Raw genomic sequence first — 18287 nt, 5'->3', positions numbered from 1 at the left:
CTCATGGCAGCCTCCTGAAGGGCAGCCCTGAGGGTGTTTTGGTTGGAGCTGTGTGCAGACACTGCCCTTTCCCCATAGTGCTGCCTTCCTGCCCTTCTCTCCCGCCTGGCTGAAGGGCCTCTCTGTCCAAAACCAACTCGCTTGCCCCACCACATCTCCCCCCCAGAAGTTTAGCTGAGCCTTTTCGTGCAGCTGCTACAGGCTGGAGAGTGATGGAGTGAATCTGGCCTTCAATCACACACAGAGAGGATTTTGCCCCGTATTTCTTAGACCAGCCTGTGAGAAAGTGCACTCAAGCACGTGTTCTGGAGTTGGGAAAAGCCTGAAGCATTTTGCAGCCACCAAGTGCTAGGTGGTACCCTGATCTAATTTCATTATTAAAAGGATGTGGGAGACCATGGGAGATTCTCCCAAGCACTTGGGAAGAGGGTGTTCAGGTTCCACTTGCTACAGCTCAGCCTTCCCAAGTGCTCCCTCTTCCCTTAACATTCCAGAATACTCCTTTTTCAGAGTCTTTTTTCAGAGCTTCTGTGTTCAGAAAGGTCCAAAGACCAATCCAGGGCTGATCCATGGTGCCCAAGAAGGGTGCAGGTGCTTGTGTTTGACTGCAGAGCTGATCTGTGCTGGCTCAGGCAGGCATTTCCATAGCCCTCCTCCCAAGCTCCACAAGTCACAGCCCGCCCAAGGAAAACAACAACAGATTTTGGAATGTAACAATTTATTGGGGTTAATTTTTTGTTTTAATTTTTAACTCCCCATTTCTGGCATTGATACAATACTCAAGAGCAGCAGAAAGAACAAAATGTACAAGAATACAAGAGTAATTAGCACAACCCCCACCCCCAAACCTGGAGCAAACCAGTTTCTTGTAGGAAGCACCAAGGGAAGGAGTGATTCAATCACCCTTCCAGTGGCTCTGCCTCCCACCCATCCACTCTAGACAGAGTTTAGCCAGCTGGGAACTGGATTAAAAAACAAAACAAAACTGAACAAACACTATATTTAAAATGAAAATTGCAAGACAAAAAAATAATATATAGATATACAATTCATCCGTGCACAATCCTTAAATGCTTTTTTTTTCAAAATAAAAAAAAAATTACAAGATACATATTTAGGTTTATTTTAAATTAAAAAAAATTACCACCTTCACTCTGTATGCCAAGTGAGGGGAAATGAAGAGACAGATGGGTTGCACCAGAACTATCAGCACTTGGAGTTAGGGCTGACCTTCTCCCAGAGGAAGGAAGGGCTCTGATGCTGCCAAAGCTCAAGCACAGGCAGAGTCTGAAGCACCCAAGTACCACAGAACGCAGTGGGGTCACTCGCCTGCTCCAAGTTCAGTGTTTGCAGGAAATCTGCAGCAATTGAGCCTAAGCTTGGCACAGGGGAAGGTGAAAGGAAGGAACAGATGAAGCAGGCCCCTGTCCTCCACCACCAGCAGACAACTTTCTATGCAAAAAGAAAACAAATGGGGGGAAAAAAAAATCCCAAAGCAGAGAGTCTCCTCTATTCTTAGGGAGTGTACAAGGCTTAATGGCACAGGGGAGAAGAGGAAGGAGGACAGCACACTGAGTTGATTTGCTTGGGGGAGGTGCAGGCATGACAACTCTTTTCTAAAAAAAGTCATCACAACGATTAATTTTTTTTGTTCCGTTTGAGAACTTGACCTAAGATTCTGCCCCCGCTTTGCAGCTGGGGGCTGGAAGCAGCAGGCACCCTCCAGGGCAGCTGAAGAGCAACGACCTGTGCAAGAGCACCTACCTGCTGCTCTGCCCAGAGGAAAGCCCTCAGTATCCCTAGAGAGAAGGGGCCAGCTGGGGGCTCTTGGGAGCATGGGAAAGCCCCGCTAGTCCTACGAGGCCCTGAAGCCCCACTAAGTGCTTTGACCCACCCAGCCATGTTCTGGAGGTTTAATGTGAGCTCCAAGTGCTCAGCTGAACAAGGAATGAAGAAAAGAACCAGGGTCCTGCAATGGGAATTAACACTTTGCCTGCATGTCCCACCATGCCCCTTTCCTCCCAGCAGAACATTTTCTGAACCATTGCAGAAGCTGGCACCACTCTGACTGCATCTTGCTGCAGTTGTCACCTTACTTCTTCCCTGTGCCACAGCACGCTGCTTGCTGCCCCCTTCCCAGCACCACCCAGCCCAGGAGCACAGAGGGAATCCTGCTCCTCCATCCCAGGGCCATCTGCCAGTGCCTGGAGGGTGTGGGCTCAAAGCACAGAGCTCAGCTGGCATGGAAGGACCCTCACCCCAAGGACTGTGCTTTTGGATGGCCCTGGAGTCATTGCTTCCCATCACAGAGAAGCTGGAATGGACAGAAGAGCTGCTAGAGGCAGCCAAACACCACAGGACTGTATCTCCCTTCACTCCTGCAAGGAGAAATTTAGAAGAAAGAACTCGGGGCCCTGCTGCATGCTTAGAGGTGAGGCAGGTGGGACACAGGGCACCTCAGAATCACCACACAGAACACAGGAGAAGCTCCTGGTGCCAAGTCTGACCCTGCACAGAAAAGGGTGCAAATACCTCCAACAACATCAGTCTGACACGGGGCAATGGCAAAATGTGAGAGGAGCAGAGGACAGAAAGGCAAAGGTGAGGATGGAGGCAGACTCCAACATCTCCTGCCATCTACACCCCCAAAAAGAAACCATACACATTGCACTCTGGGAAAGGATCTCAAAAATAGAAGTTAAAAGAAAATAAAGACACTTATTTTCTCAACCTCGGAGCATTGGTGAAATGAAGATACTTCCTGGAATTACCTGGGGAAGGAAGCACAGACAGGGAGTAGGGGATTTCTGACACTGAGCACTCCATCTCTGCAAACACCTCGAGAGTTGGGCTGCCAGCACCCTCAGCAGGATGGTCTCCTTCACCCCCATCCCCTTTGCATGAGGGAGACAGAGGCACAGGGCAGTGACACAGCTGGCAGAAAAACCACGGCAAGCCAAGAAGGAACAGAACTTAGGAGGCACCGAATCCCCAACCCCAAATTAACCCTCTACAGCAGAGATCAGGGAGGCTGTGCATGGGGTGGTGGGTGAGATGGGGAGAAAGAGGGGGAGGAGGCTTTTTATATTCATATATTTATATATAAGAAGTAAATAAGATCCCAGCTCTTGCGTGATTATTGGGCAATTGAAAAATGCAGCAAAAGCAAGCGACATTGGAGTAAAAGGATGTGCCAGGCAAGGAGGAAAGTCTTGTCAGAAGGTGGGGAAGGAAGCAAAAGGGAAAGTAAGCACTTAGCCAAACACACACTCCAGGTTTGTTACACCTCCCTGGGAACAAGGACCTGCTCCTGAGCAGCCCCACTAATGCCATGGCCTGGGGCAGAAGTATGGGGAACTCAGGACACCATCCTTCAAGCATGGCAACCTCTTTCTGCCAGGAAGTCCCCAGGGAGGTGATAATCTCCAAACACTGGGAGCTGCTGAAGCCTCCTCTACAAAGAGGGGCTGGAAAGGGAGTGATATCCCTAGGAAGACTCAGCTCAGAGACAGCTCCTACCCAGTAAAAAGCATGATTGTGGTTGTGATTTTTTTTCTTTTTTTTTTCTTTTTTTTTAAATTTGTTTATTTCACAAAATCTCCCTGGGAAGTTCAGTAAGGGGAGACACAGAGAAATGCCCCCATTCTCTTTTGCAAACAGAATTTAAGCAGTGGCTCACCACAGCTGGGCCTGCTCACCACACTATTTCTGTTTTTCATCCCCAAAGGAGCTTGTATCTCATTAGCTTCATGCCCCTCCAGTCCCATGCTGCTCATTGAGAAGAGAGCCTGAGACAGGAGGTTTCTGTTCCAAGTTGAAAGCCATGGGAAGCACCGGCAGTTTGATGGGCAGAGAGTAAAGTTCCCAAGTGCAGCCCAGGCTATGGGAAGCATCGAGACATCCGTCATCTGCCACTGCAAAGCCACTGCAAAGGGCACCACAGAAGTCCAGACAAGAAAAGCTGTTCAAGCGTCCCTGCCTACCATCTTCTGTTCAGACACCAACATCTGGTGGTTTCCCTCTTCCCTGCAGTCACTCCCACGTGCCAGATGAACACCAGAGACATCTTGGACAGGGAAAGCAGCAAACAAGAGCTGCCTCCTCGCTCTGAAGGAATGTTCAGGCAACTCCTCCCCACCACCCCAAAGGAAGCTGGAGAAGAGGACTGCCCAACTTGAGCACAGTCCTGTCAGATTGTTCCTCTCCCCTCTCCACCCTAAAAACTTCCAGCATTTGCTGGCCTCGAGAAGAGGGCGTGTGTCCCTCAGCAACACAATCAGAGCACACAAGGCAGCGCTCTCATTTGCCTCTAGAGATCCCGCCACTGGGGAGAAGGGGTGCTGGAATACACAACAATGGGATTCAGTTTTCTGCCCTGATGTGGTGAATTCTATACAGAAAAGTGTCACCCCCCCACCTGGTACTGGAAGAAGTTTAAGAAACGTTACAAAGGAGAGGCATATCTGCTTCCCAGGAAATAAGCCCACCATGATTAATTCTGCTTGGATATAGGGGATGGAAAAGAGACAGCAACTTGGCAAGAAAGGTACACGCCAACCTCAAACGTCAGCAGCCTGCTGTGCATGCAAAGTAAGTCAACTGTTTCCACGTTGATGGCCTGATCCACAATCTGTCAGAACCAGACCGGCCCTCTGAGGGCTGCTCAGCCAGAAAACCACTTGGAGACTCCACCTTAGCTCACAGGAGAGGTATGGGAGGGAAGGGAACTCACTCCGACACTCGGGAGGCAAGGACGGGAAAGGTTTGTAGACAGGGTTCCTCCAACATGCAACTTGCCTTTTCAGCTCAGAGATCGCTGCTTAGTCCTAGAACGCCTTTCCCTCCAGTTCAAGCGAGCCAAACACCATCCCAGACACACATGCTTCGATACTACAAAATACTCTTTTCTCTAAGGACCATCTAATACCACTACAGTTTGTGCAATCACTGCATTTATTATTCATTTTTAAACTCTCTCTCGCTCTCTCCCTGTAGAAATTTTTTTAAAACTTTTCTTTTTTTATGCAAAACTAATCATTTCACTTTTTCCACTCCATCATAAAATCTCCTCTAAAAACACGACAACGAGAACAAACATGGCACAGACACAGAGAATATTTCCCTGTTTTTGTTGATTTTTTTTCCTAAGGGTTACGGGGAAAGGAAGGGGATACTTTCAAATAAACTCCTCCCTCAATTCCATGCACATTTTAAAAGGCATGGATGAATCTTCTTTCCTATCTCCATTAAGGAGCAAGGGCAAAAATTCAGAAGGAGGAGCACAGCCCACGTGAATACGAAGGTAGGTTAGTCAGCCTCAAGTGTCTTGTCCACCTGAGGGAACTTGAGGCTACTGCTGCGTTCAAGTTAGCAAACCTCTAACTCAAACCAGCACGGGATCCTCATTTCGGATCCAGAGGTTCAGGGTTTGGTTCCCACCTGGTGACCCTCCCAGGGAGGGATTTGTCACACAAGCAGGTGAGCTGTGTCTGCAAGCCGGATCATACTCCTTTCTTCCTCCACAAAGAGGATCTACCACACGAGTTTCTCTGCTGCAACAAGTGCCCTCATCTCCTCACCGCAGGAAGAAGGTCCTTGCGGAGCATCCCTACAATGACCCACTGTTTTACTCTTCACAGACAGTTCCCTTGCTTGCCACTCTGAAGAAAGGCAAAACCCCTTCAATTAAACAATTCCTGCCCCTTGCCCCCAAAGAACACCATACAAGAGACACTGGGGAAAAGAATTCTGCCAAGCAACACATCTTGGCCAAAACACATCAAGAGTTTCCTATTAAAGTTCCCTTTTATCTCCCACTTAAACGCTTCAACACTTTTTTCAGAATCTTGATACCACAAAACAAAACACATCACCACATACACGCCAAAGAGTAACTTAACAACCTAAAGTGACTGGCCGGTTTGCATCCACCCCATAAAGCAGCTCCTCTTATCTCACAGCCACAGATTAGTTCTTATTCAGAAGGGGAAGGAAAAAGAGAAGAATCTCCTCGCTATTTTCCTAAGAAAGAGCTTTTCCCTATGCCTACAAACTGCTCATCTTTGAAGCTGCAGTCAAATGGATAGGCTATGCTAACATAAGGGATTCCTGGGTGTGCCAGGCACAGGAAAGATGCGCAAAAGAAAACCCAAACCAAAAAAACAAAAAAACCAAAAAAACCAACGCCCACAAAAAATACAAGCAGGTATTAACACAGACACGCACACAAGTCCAACAAGTTATAGAAAGCCTTAGCTTGGTGAATGGATCAGGGAAGTCTCCTTCTCCCTGCCCCTAGCTTCAGCTGCGAATGAAAGCACATCCCCGAAGAGTCCACTAAGCTCTTTAACCGAGGAAAGAAAAATAAAGAGGTGTACCAAGGGTGGTGCTAACAGCACCTGGAATCCCCCTCAGACTGTCTGCACAGACACCCAGCCACAACTGGTTCACACAACTGGTGTGAATTCACCGTTTCCCACAGCTTGGAATGCCACCCACTGCAAGGCAAGGTTTGTGGGGAGGGCAGCAAATATTTTATTACACCGACCCAGGCGCTGGAGGCAGGGAATAGACACGCTCTGGGCACAAAAGCCCTAATTAAGGTCAGAAGCCGGTCTATCCCTCTACCACCCTGACAATGTCCCTTGGGCAGACAAATATTACTTCCCTCCCACAAATTGCCTCCCTTCTATCCTCAGATCACTACAACCACAAAATCACTGCTGCAGGAGAGCACTCCTCAGAGTCAGCAGCTCCTGAACATCCTTGTGTGAAAGCACCAGAGGGGCCAATTCCACTTGTGTTCACCAGCCCACGGCAGGCTTATAAGTAAATGAGCCCTGGCATGAGGAATTTTTTCCACCCTTTCCACCTCTGCAGCATGTTATGTAGAAGTGACACTCCTCTGCCCCATCCAGGGACAGGGTTGAGAGGGTGAGGCTCTCCCACCAGCTCATCAGCACCTTTTTTCCTTGCCTCAGTCCTGTGCAAGCAGAGCAAGAAAGGAGAGCAAAGGAATGGCTTCTCACCGCGAAGCTTAGGACCCACACAGAAACAGAGCAAGCCAGAAATGGCAGGCAAAAAATAGAGCTTATTTTGGATGTGAACAAAGCTGGTCAGGGAAAAGAGGGAGCTGTGGAATAAACAGCAAGCTGTGGTCTTGCTCCCTCCTACTTGCTAGGGGTGAAGAGAAGGAATTTCTAGATCAGCTCACAGGAGCTTTAGGGGAAGAGATCCAGCGCACATGCATGTGATGTGAAAGAGACAGGTATTTCTTATGAGCACCTTTGGTTGACAGTTGTAAGGGCTGTTTCAGATGCTGAAAAGACAGAGGGGAAATCTCTTCCAGGCCACCCACCAGAGGGAGGGGAGAGCAGGAGGGGCAAAAGTGAGCAGGAGGGGCAAAAACGAGCAGGAAGAACAAACAACCTGCCTTAGCATCCACCCCTCCTTCCTTCAGAAGGAGCAAGAGGAAGCAAGGAGGGCCGGGGGAAGCTTACGCACACGGTGGGAGAGCAGCCATGTGGCTGGGGCAGCATCACGCTGTTGGCATTATCCTCCCACAGCCTGAAGGATGGATGCACAGCCCACTCCCGCTTCTGCCACGGAAAGACCAGAGAAAGGCATTTCATGGTCTCTCTCCCAAACAAGTGCAAGTGATGAACATCAGGAGGAAGATATGGGCTGGAAGCAGACTCCTCTTTTCTTCCCTTTCTCCTGAGGAGCTGAACAGGTTGGAAGATGCAGGAGAAGAGGAGGGACCAGGGCACCTGAAAGCACCCATACAACTGCCAAGGTAGCACCAATAGTCAAAGGAAAGGGGAAGCCGATATGAGGCATAGGCTGCATGGGGCACCCCCCACCACCCCAGCTTTGTCTCAAGCACCTTCCAGGCATGACATTTAACCTGTCCTTCTCCCCCTCACTCTGAGGGCATCTGGGTCAGCAACTGCCACAAGGACAGTAGAGGAGAGGGCAGATCCAGGCCACAGGCCAAGAGGGGAAGGATGGCAGGATGGTAGTCATGGCAAGGGGGAAACAAGAATGGAAGAGTCTGCATGCACATTGTGGGAGAAGGTCTGGAGGACATGGACAAGGGCTCCAATCCTCTTACATCCTCCCCTCAGGGGTTTGGAGCTCCTCTTCAGTTTTTGTCAAAGACAGAAGGGGAATGAGGAAGAGCAGCACCATCCTCACCACCTGCACAGGCACACAGACACATGCTCACTCATCCCTCAGCCCCAAAGGCTCCACCGCCCGTTGGACAGCACCACATTCAAGGACAAACAACCACTCCCCAGCCCCACCACAACCCTCCCTGCCTCCTCCTAGCAGTACCAACACCCAGGAACAGTGGGTGCTCCCACACCCCCACTGACACACTCCAGCCTCCAGGCAAGAGGAATTGGGCAGGAGGAAAGGAGGAGGGAGGGTGGCAGTGAGGGCAGAGGGACAGCCAAGGGGAGAAGGAGAGAACTAAGGACAGCCATTCGCACCACGACTTCTCTCAGGTAGAGCTCCCCCCACGCCCCTGGAGTGGGGGGACCTGGTTGCTCACTTGCTGCCTCCTCCACCACTGCCCGCCGCCACCTTCTCAAAATCCTCTGCATTGCAGAACTCCTTGATGGTTACAGTGAGGAGGTTGCTGGTGACATCCGTGACCACCACATTAGAGCAAGGGGACATCTCAGGACGCCAGTCGCCAGCCTCCTGCTCCGGGTCAGAAGAGGAAAGGGACAAGGAGGGAGTCTGCCCCCCACTGCACCCTCCCGAAGGAGAACGCTTGCTGGTGGCAGCCGACTCAGGTGGGATTGAGAGGTCGAGGACCTCTGACTCACGCCAGTCGGGGATGGCTGGGCTGAGGGTCTCAGGGAGCAGCTTTGGAGGGGAATCATCTGGGTCAGAGGAGGAGTGGGGAGCAGGTGATGGGCACCCAGAGGAGCTGGAGCTGGGGGCATCATAGGGGGTGGAGCCCATAATAAGCCCACAGGAGGCTGCCTGGGAGCCTTCGGCCTCCCCCTTGCCCTCCAGAGACGGGGTAGGTGCAGCAGACGGCTTATTGTAGAGCGAAAAGGTGCCAAACTTCATGTGGCGGATCTGAGTGCGCAGGACGCTCTCGCTGAACTTTTTGCTCTTGCCAATGACACGGTTTCGGGAAGGGATCTTGGGCCGAGCCAGGCCCCCGGCCCCATTGGCTGGCTTCCCACCTTTGTCAATGACTTTGAGGTTGAGGATGATGCGGCTGCGTTTGGGCTCGCGGGGTTTCACCTTACGGTTGATGATGCGCACGGTCTCCGAGAAGGGCGAGACGGGAGGACGAATGCCGGCCCCGCCGCCCACGCTCCCGCCATTCTGGGGATCCGGACGGGGCAGGGGGCGCCGGGACATGCGGTGGCATCGCCGGATGTCTTTCTTGAGCCGGTGCACCGCGGCGCTGGAGTGGAGTTTGGGAGAGGAGGTACTGGAACCAGGCTTGACAGAAAAGTGTACATCCCCAATGTGGAGGGCCTCCGCTTGGGCCCGAGCCTGCGGTGGTGGGGAGAAAGAAAACAAACAGGGTCAGAGAGGCAGCCTAGGCGCAGCCAGATCTCAAACGAGGCACTGCTCACTTGAGGCCAAGCACCACGACACATTTATACACAACATCAATGACAAGCACAGGTACACACCTACAAACTATGGATAGCTCTAGCACAGCCCCCAGACAGGCATAGGACACTGTCTATATAATTTCTGGGCAGCTGATGTCTCCCTAGGCTGTACCACTGTTGACACATGCTTTCCCCAGGGAGAAACTGTGACTTCCCAGGCACGTCTCAGGGTTAGAGTTAATGGTCTCCAAAGTCCCCCTTGGTCATCATCAGTCAAAGTGCACAACCCTCCACTGTCAGCCAAAGAAGCCAGCATCGTCCCAGGCACTTGGGGCTGTCAGTGCTGAGACAGCACCCAAACATACAAAGGGACTGTACCAGGTTCTCTACAAATTGAACACAAGATAAGAGGGAAGAGGCAGAGTAACACCTAATGAGAATTACCTCTGAAAAGCGTGGTAGAAGGGGGTCTTGAGGAACAAAGACGGAGGCTGGTGAGAATGGCCTGATGGAGCTATCTTCGTTAAACACAAGAAATTTAGAGATCTGATTTTTAACTAGGGTCACATGCAAGTCATTCATTCTTACTGTGCTGTGGGAGCAAGGTCCAGTGTTTAAAGCCAGAGATGAGGCCAGTTGGAATTCAAGTAAAATTTAACTGCACCTCCAAAGAAGAGACTGACTTGTCCGTTTGAGCACCACACTTGTTTGAAACCTAGCACTGGACCAGCACCTGTTCAGCTGTTCTGTGCCAGCCCTTCTCAAGAGCCAGGCCAGAGGAACAATATTTTTAAGCTCTTCTGGTGCCAAACACTGCCCTGGTTCACGCACCAGAGACATTAACATTTTCTGTCAGCAGGAACAACAGTTTCATTGGTAAGCTGGTGCTGTATGACCTGTGGGCATGGAAACCCAGAGTCTATTCTTACATCCCGTCTCATCAGAGCGCTGGTACTTGTATGGCTCTTCCTTCTACCTGCACCCCAGTACTTGCCCAAGCCAACCCCCTTCCATATTCCCTCTCAGCAGTGGTGACAAGTAGAAGTCACGCAGGCCTGGAGGGGACAGGCGAGCCCCCATGCTGTGACTGCCCATCCCGCGAGCAGCTTCCCCCACCTCGTGGGCACAGAAAGAACTGCAGAGCTAGAAGACGACAGCTGCTTTTCCTCCCCAACTTTTCCATCCCGTTGCCCCTTGCACACGCCAAGATCGGGATGGCTTCTTGCCAGCTAAGAGCTTAGCACTCAACTCCATCTCCTTTGTCACCCTGCAGGCTGTGCCTCCTACCAGAGAAATGCCTGGGGAAAAAAATGTGCGTGTAAAGGCAGGGATCTAACAGATCTAAGCGAGGGGCCCAGCCAGCCCCTGCACAAAAAGCTCAAAGTCCTGGCCCTACAGCTCCAGAGCTTTGCTGTTAGCCAGAGCCCCTCTTCTCCCACAGAGATACCCATGGGAACCACAGAAGATCTTCAATGAGCAAAGAAGGAGACGTGAAGACATTTTGTTCCTCTCTCGACTAACACTGGATGATCACAGCCTTCAGTACTACTTGTATTCTGGCTTTAAAAGGACTGCAAAAATGAGCCTCCTTCTCTGACTGCACAAGAAAACACAAAAAAGGCTCATCCTGACTGGGGACCTGGACTCTGTGTTAGCCGACTGACAAAGAAATAGACGAGTTAGCACAACCCCAAGGCAGGCACAGACACCCTGCACATTAACAGGGCTGTTTCCATCTAGCTAAAGGGAAGTGTGTCCGGCACACACAAACCCCAACACTTTTTCTGCCGTAGCAGAAAGCTTCCCAACATCCATCTAGTTACTCTTTGCTCAGCCTCGTGTTACTCCATGCCCCAAACTGTTGAGAAAATAAGACACAGTTCCTGTCACAGGCGTAGTACAGGCCTGAGCACAGCAACAGATGAACTCCCTGCACCACACATCAAGTCTCCTCTTCCCATCTCAACAATACAGAACTTGGAGACACTGCAGACCCGGTCAGGGGGTCAGGCACAGGAAAATGCACATTTGGGCTGTGCTTACTCCATCTCTTCACAGGTCCCTCTGAAGCAGATGGCAGACACAAGGACAAGCTAAAGGTTGCTTTCTGACATTACGTACCAGCACAGCCTGAATTAACAAATTTGTTCCTTTTCCTCCTGCTCCACACCACAGCCAGCCCTTCCAGCACTGCTGCCCTTGTGCTTTGGGTTTCTTACCAGTTTACCACTGCTGAGCCAAGAGCAAAATGCAACACAACATCCCATTCCAAAATACAGGACAGGGAAGCCAGGAAGACAGATGCATCACTAAAAGTCCTTCTACAGCTTCAGTGGATGGACACAGGTATCCTTCAGTGCCTCTCCCACTGCCAACACTGCACATCTTTCAGATTAATTGCCTAGCCCACAATAATCATGCCTTCAAGTGAGGAGTTCTGCCCCCTCTGTGCCATTCTGCTCCAAGTGAAATCTAATTGCCACCTTCCACCAGCACCGCCTCCATCACCCAGGAGAGAAAGAAGGCAGCTTCCCAGAAGTGTGGGGGAAGCAGTCACAAACACCCGCAGTTTCCTTATACACCCCAAAAATTCCTGAGCAAAGTTTCCCATCAGCCACATTAAACAAAGTGATAATGCTGGGATGGTTACTACCTGGCCACTTCCACAGCCCTGCTCTTTTACCTTGTCTTCCTGTACACATTAATCAGCTTCTCTCTGTTTTCATAGAGACCTGTCTTGGTTTTGTGCTTGCCCAGCAGCCACTGTAGAGCCCTGGTACACGGCTTGGACTTTTCCAGTGTGCCAGAAGCAGTAGGTCTCATTTACATGCTATGTGTCTGTGTTTCCAGTTACTTCTGGGACACTTTCTCAAGGCTGAAGCTGTTTCTAACTCATGTTTCAGCTATCTGCCTTTATTAAATTCCAGCTTCAGTAGTGTCCAGGTGGTCTACAGACAGCATTGATACTTTGGTCAGATTACCAAGAGAGAGGGTAAGTTAGGGCCCAACAGTCCTCCCCTGCTGCTACACTGCTATCCCCAGTGACCAGCTTCAATGCAAGTTCCAAAGAGCATTATGCAAATATTCAGCTTACCTTGAGGTTGTTTTTCCAGGTAAGGTTTCAAGAAAAATCGTATCAGATGCTTTATCTAAGACCAACCCCCAGAGCTTTCTCACTTGGGAAGCTCAGTATTCCTACCACAGGATCAGGTTTATTCAGGCATCACCTACATGAACTTGTCCCTTCACTGCAGGGGACAGCACAGAGGCTCTCCTTCCCCTGCTTCCAACTTTAGATTAAGTAACTTGCTACCTTCAGTTTGGAGAAGACTCAACATTCAGTTTTATCTGTTGGAAAGGCACTTCTCCCTGCTCTGGATCCATTCCTCGATCACACTCACAAGCCATATGAGGATAAGGTCTTTGAAAAACAAACCCGCTGAATCCTTTCAGCTGTGTCACCACAGTTTGCTCCTCAGCTCACAAGTTTTCCACACAGAAACTACCTCTCTAGGTTTTGCTGCTTTCACCAGCAGGATGTGCTCACTGCTGAAGAGGTACTCAGCATGTATATGAAGTAATTCACTCTCTGCTTACAGCTCAGCCTACATCAGGATGCAGTTGCTGGAAGCTTGCTGCAGTGCTCTGTCATGAGAGCAAGCCAATTGCTGGGATTGCTTCCCTTCCCCCTCTTCCCGTCTGGGATATGTATCACCTTTATTTATCTTGTACAGCTCTCTCTCACTGCCCCTGGGAAGCAGTGTATCTCCCCCATTCCCTACTATTTCTGAATAAGTGTCCCTCGAGGCCCAGCAAGCATATTCGTTCATTCATTCCCTTAACGCACTGAGGCACACAAGCACGTACACAGACACGTGCTTAGAAAGGCCTCTCTTACCTGACTTGTAGCAAAATCTCTATGATTTGGAAGAGAAAAACAAACCAAAGACCTTGTAAGGCAATGGATTTCTACAGAATTATTTAAGAACCTTGCCAATTCCAGTAGTGCTGCTGCACCATAGTAGCGCTAGTCTCTCATAAATTACTGGCTCTGCTTTGTCTTTTATTCTCCACCTGCATTCCCACAGTCTTTGCTCCCAACAGCATTTGCAAGAGCTCTTCTTTCCCCTTTTTGGCTGCCATTCTGCCTTTTTATCACCCTCTTTCTTCTGCAGTCTTCTAAGTGACAAGGCAAAAGCAAGACATTTCATAGCACAGTTCTCCCAAGCAACACTGCCATAAACTAAAGTTTCCCTCTGGATTGGGAACAAAATGCTACAAAAGGGGAATGGTCTGTTTTCAAATTACTCAGGATAATTTACGAACAGGGAGGAGATCAAAAGAAACCCAATTCCAGCTTTGGAGTTCAAGAGAGGGCAAAAGGACAGAGCACCATGCTGCTCAGCCCCTTCTTCCCCCACTCTCCTACTAAGAATCTCTTTACCCTTGTTCTCCCTTGCTTCTTCCTTCCCATTAACCTTCTTCACTCCTGTCACCTTAGTATTTATGGCCACCCCAACTAGGGGTCTTTGCCAGCCACCCACTGAGCTTGCAGATTGCACTCTGTCTCTGAATAGCACTTGCTAGACTTTATTAGATGAGTTGGTGAGGTTTGCATTCCACACAGAGGAGTGCCTAGAGAAAAAAGTGAAATAAAAAGAGCAAATCGAGCAGGAGAAAAAGAGGAAGACCACTACAGCACGTGCTATGTCTCTTTCTAACCTCACACCAGCATCCATGCTGAAGGGCCTGTCCTCAAGGATGACTTCTGCCAGACATCTGAAGAGCCTTACATCCAGTGCTGCCCGTTTCAGACGAAGAACTTCGTTTCCTATCTGCTCAGCACAGGGCTGCAGCACACCAGCAGCCTCCCAAGAATCACAGCCTCCTGCCAAGCCTGAGCTCAGCTGTGGGAAAGCTTGCCCCTAGCATGCAAAGGATAAAGACCCATTTCCTGCCCAAAACTTTGCAGTTGAAATTTGCAGGGGTCGCTTTCAACACCGGCCATCTTGATAGTAATATTACAAAGCCTGGACTGTGATGTGCCTCTGCAGTCTGATCGAAAGGGCAAGTGTTAGACAGCTCTCAGAAAGAGGAGCCTGGCTTACAAAGGCAGCAGGTGGTCAAAGATGCAGCTTTTCAAAGCTTTTCCAAAGGCGTGGGCCACTAACCTGCTGGAATGCTTTCTGCAAATCCCCCTGGGTGCCTATCTGCAACTTTTGAGAACTAATCCCTGGATAAACCTAGTCCCAGCTGCAAGCCAAAACACCCACACAAGCCAAGGGACTGAGTGGCATATCAGGGCACTTATTTTGATGCCATTCTGGAGACTCAGAAGCCTAGGTTTAAGCACCGATACACATGAAAAATCCTAGCAAGCCATGAAGTCAAGGGCAGACTACTCTATCAAAGCAGTCCTAGGCCAGATTTCTGCATCCAGGCCTAATCTGTTCAGTTAACAGATCAAAAAGAATATTGTTCTAACTGCCAACTCCAAATACTCCCTCTGGGATACAAGAATCAAATTTCTTCCCCTGCTTCCGAAATTCTCACTGGCAAGAGATTCTGCAGCTGAAAGGACTGAAAATACTGTTAGTAATGCACGAGGCAGAACCCAATCCCACTCCTCCCACAGTGGAACTGGCGCTGGGGGGCTGGAAGAGGTCAAATGTGCATCTTCAGGGGTCAGAAAAGCTGAATTACAAACCATCTCGCTGTCTCTGTCGTAACTCTAGCCACAGTTGTGTCGACCGTGGTTTGCCTGAACAGAGCTCAAACAAGTTCAGATGGGTCTGGCCCAGACAGAGTTACTTCTCTCTGCCTGGTCTGGGGTGTTATTTTTAGGGTAGGATCCCAAGTCACAGAGGAACAGCAGGTCAGAGCGCTAACAGTTCCACCGGCTCTGTTTCCCAGAGGCAGTGGTAGCGCTCTGCCCTGCCAGCCTCTCCCACGTGGAGCCAGCCCTCAGGAGAGCTGATCTTGCTCCCCATCACGAGTCAGCTTCTACAAAGTACCAAGCCAGCTCTGCAAACCTACAGGTTTCCATTACCATTTGAGGAGCTGGCAGAAGGAAGATGTGCCGCAGAAACGTGTCATGGATGTGATTCAAAGGATGCTGCTGAATAATTCACGTTAAGTTTAGGGGAGTTTTAAAGGGTAAGGGGAAAAGTGAAGCAATGAGTGGGTTTTGAGTTCGGGGGTTGGTTTTGGTTTTTTAAATGAGAATGAGTAATTTTTTTTTAAAAAAAAGTGATATGGCAATAGATATGGCCGTATCACATTCAGAATCAAAAAATAAAAGAAAGTGATTACACATAGCATAGTCACCGCTCTACAGCTCTGAACAGTGTCAGGTGTTACAAATACCAGTATTTTTTAATGCAGGCAGAGGACTATTTCAAGCTGGTGATTTTCCCTTCAAGTGTTCCTTTGCATTGCTGGAAATTTAAACACAGAGTTACATTTAATGCACGACTGCCAGAAAGAGGAAAGCCAACTAGACTGTGTTCCCTCAATACAGCATAAGGAGTAGTACATATCAGATTTGTTTGTAATTTTCAGGATACACACACAGAACACTGTTAGCGAAAAAACAGGCGACTGGGGAGGACAGCTCCATCAGCAGGACTTCCCAAGGATTACCACGGTCCCCTGGGTTTCACGCAGAGCATCAGAATACGCCTGCCCCTGCATTTCTTCTGTGTGCTTCATTAAGCCCTCCCAAAGCAGAGAAGAGGTGACACCCTACCCCTCACTGTGCTTTCCAGTGCTCATGCAGTTAAAAGTGCTGTGCTGACTTGAGTAAAGCTCCTACTGCTGCCAGGCAAAGGGAAGTATTAACCTGTTTCACAGATGGGGAAACACGCACAAAGCCTAAGTGACTTGCCCAAAGCCACAGGATGACTTGGTGATAGTGATGCCTTACTACAGGGTCCACACAGGCTGTTCCAGGGCTTCCTATCAGAATAAAACCAGGGGAACTCCAGATTTGCTCATCCCTCTAAACTGTACAAAGGTGTGTTCTTTCTATGCTCACTTGAAGCCTGAGATTGTGACAGCTGGAGAGGAAGGGGAGGGAAGAGGGGAGTAGAGCAAGGCATTTAATCTGTAAACTAATACATTCACAGAGCTCACGTAAGTCACGCAGCTACCAGAGTTCTTAATTAAAAAAAAAGAAGGTAAAAAGACAGGGCAAGTAGGCCTGCACTAGGGACTACCTTCCTTGCTCTTCTCTGCAAGCAAACAGAGAGATGCTACGACATCTTGCACAGATGCTGAGTCTATCAGAAAGAAATTGGAAACTTCAGCTGCCTTCCTATGCAGAGGTGAAACACTCCTCCTCCTCTTCCCAGCCACCCCCCACCCTCTGCAAAAGCAAAACAAGCCTGCAGCTTACAGATCAAAGCATGAACCCTTCGTGAAACTCCCGTGGAGCACCTACATCCTTAAATGCAATCAGAGGAGCACAAGTGGCAGTGGGATTCCCGCCTCTGCCGCCTGACCGCTCAGCACGCCGCTGAGTTGCGGGGCATTGATGGAACGGCCTGCTGAAGGAAGGGGGAACAAGACTGGCTAGCTCTCCACTGCGGCAACAGAAGGCCAGGAGAAGGAGAGGATATCGGAAAAAGAGACTGCAGGCTCACCACGCACATCTGCGTGTGCTGACCGTCCTGCCGAGGCACCCGTCGCACGCACACGCGCCCTCCCCTCACACGCTTCTGCGCCTCTGCCCACCCCCCTTTCCTGTCGGGTTTTCCCCGCGCTCCCAGAGCCAGGCATCAGGCACAAGTCACTTGAAAGTCCAGTCCTTCCAAGGGCACGCACCAGCAAGGTTTCAGATGATTTTTCTTTTTTTTTTTTTGCTAGGCCTAAGTTATTTAAATAAGAGTTACCTTCAGCAGAAAAGTTTTAGGTTTAGGTCCTCTCTTCTTGGGCCCGTACAGCTCACGTTCTCGTTCCCTTTAGGGAATCAAATTTTTCAAGAAGTTAAAACTTTTCCCAAAGGGAAAAACAGAAGCATACAAGTTAAAGGGGAAAAAAGAAAAAAAAAAAAAGGGGGAGAAAAAAAAAAAGAAAAGGAACGTCTGGACGCTGTTTCCCGCTCGCCCACCCAAAGTCAAACCTGCGGCTGCAGCCCCCCCAGCCCAGGGTGGGGGATGAACACTCACTTCTGCTCGAAGGCGGCGATGAGGCGCGAGTCCAGGATGTTCTCCTCGGGTTCCCAGGTGCTGTACCTGCCGGGGCGAGAGCAGCGGAGGGGACAAGCGAAGCGATTAGCGCCCAAATCCCCCCGCAGCCGCACACATAGATACCTCCCCCTCCATCCCACTCCACCCCATCCCAAGCCCCCCATCCCCGCAGCCCGGGCGGGATACACTCACTTGATGGCCCAGCCTTTCCATTTCACCAGGTACTCGATGCGCCCCTGCAACACACGGGGGGGGCGGGCCAGCGGCGCGGCCGGGGCCCGGCAGCGAGGACCGAGGTTGGGGAGGGGGTCCCGCAGCCCCAATGGGGGCGGCACCTCACCTTTCGGATGCGGCGCTTGATGATGGACTCGGCGGCAAAGACGCGCTCCCCCACTGCAGACAGCTCCATCTTGCTGCTCCCCCTCAGCGGCGGCGGCGGCGCCCACAGCCCATAATAATCCCGCCCGCCCGCGCGCGCCGCCCCGCCCCCTGCCCCCGGCCCCGCCCC

At 50.3% G+C, this 18287-nt stretch overlaps 1 protein-coding gene across 2 annotated transcripts; it reads right to left on the bottom strand.

The window, feature by feature from the left end:
* Nucleotides 1-701: 701 nt before the first annotated feature.
* CBX6 (chromobox 6) lies at nt 702-18250 on the bottom strand. Of its 2 annotated transcripts, none has more exons than XM_041416635.1 (5): nt 18120-18250; nt 17972-18015; nt 17759-17824; nt 17483-17549; nt 702-9525 (listed from the first exon to the last, which is right to left on the bottom strand). In XM_041416635.1, exons 1-5 carry the CDS (start codon nt 18186-18188, stop codon nt 8554-8556), a joined length of 1218 nt encoding a protein of 405 aa, XP_041272569.1. In that variant the 5' UTR covers nt 18189-18250; the 3' UTR covers nt 702-8553. The 2 variants fall into 2 exon arrangements, with proteins under 2 accessions (XP_041272569.1, XP_041272570.1); XM_041416636.1 differs by having other exon boundaries at nt 702-9471.
* Nucleotides 18251-18287: the final 37 nt, after the last annotated feature.

The sequence above is a fragment of the Onychostruthus taczanowskii genome, unplaced genomic scaffold, assembly GCF_017590055.1.
Source record: "Onychostruthus taczanowskii isolate IOZ18803 unplaced genomic scaffold, ASM1759005v1 scaffold53, whole genome shotgun sequence".
Taxonomy (NCBI): domain Eukaryota; kingdom Metazoa; phylum Chordata; class Aves; order Passeriformes; family Passeridae; genus Onychostruthus; species Onychostruthus taczanowskii.
This window is presented reverse-complemented; position numbering and strand designations above follow the sequence as displayed.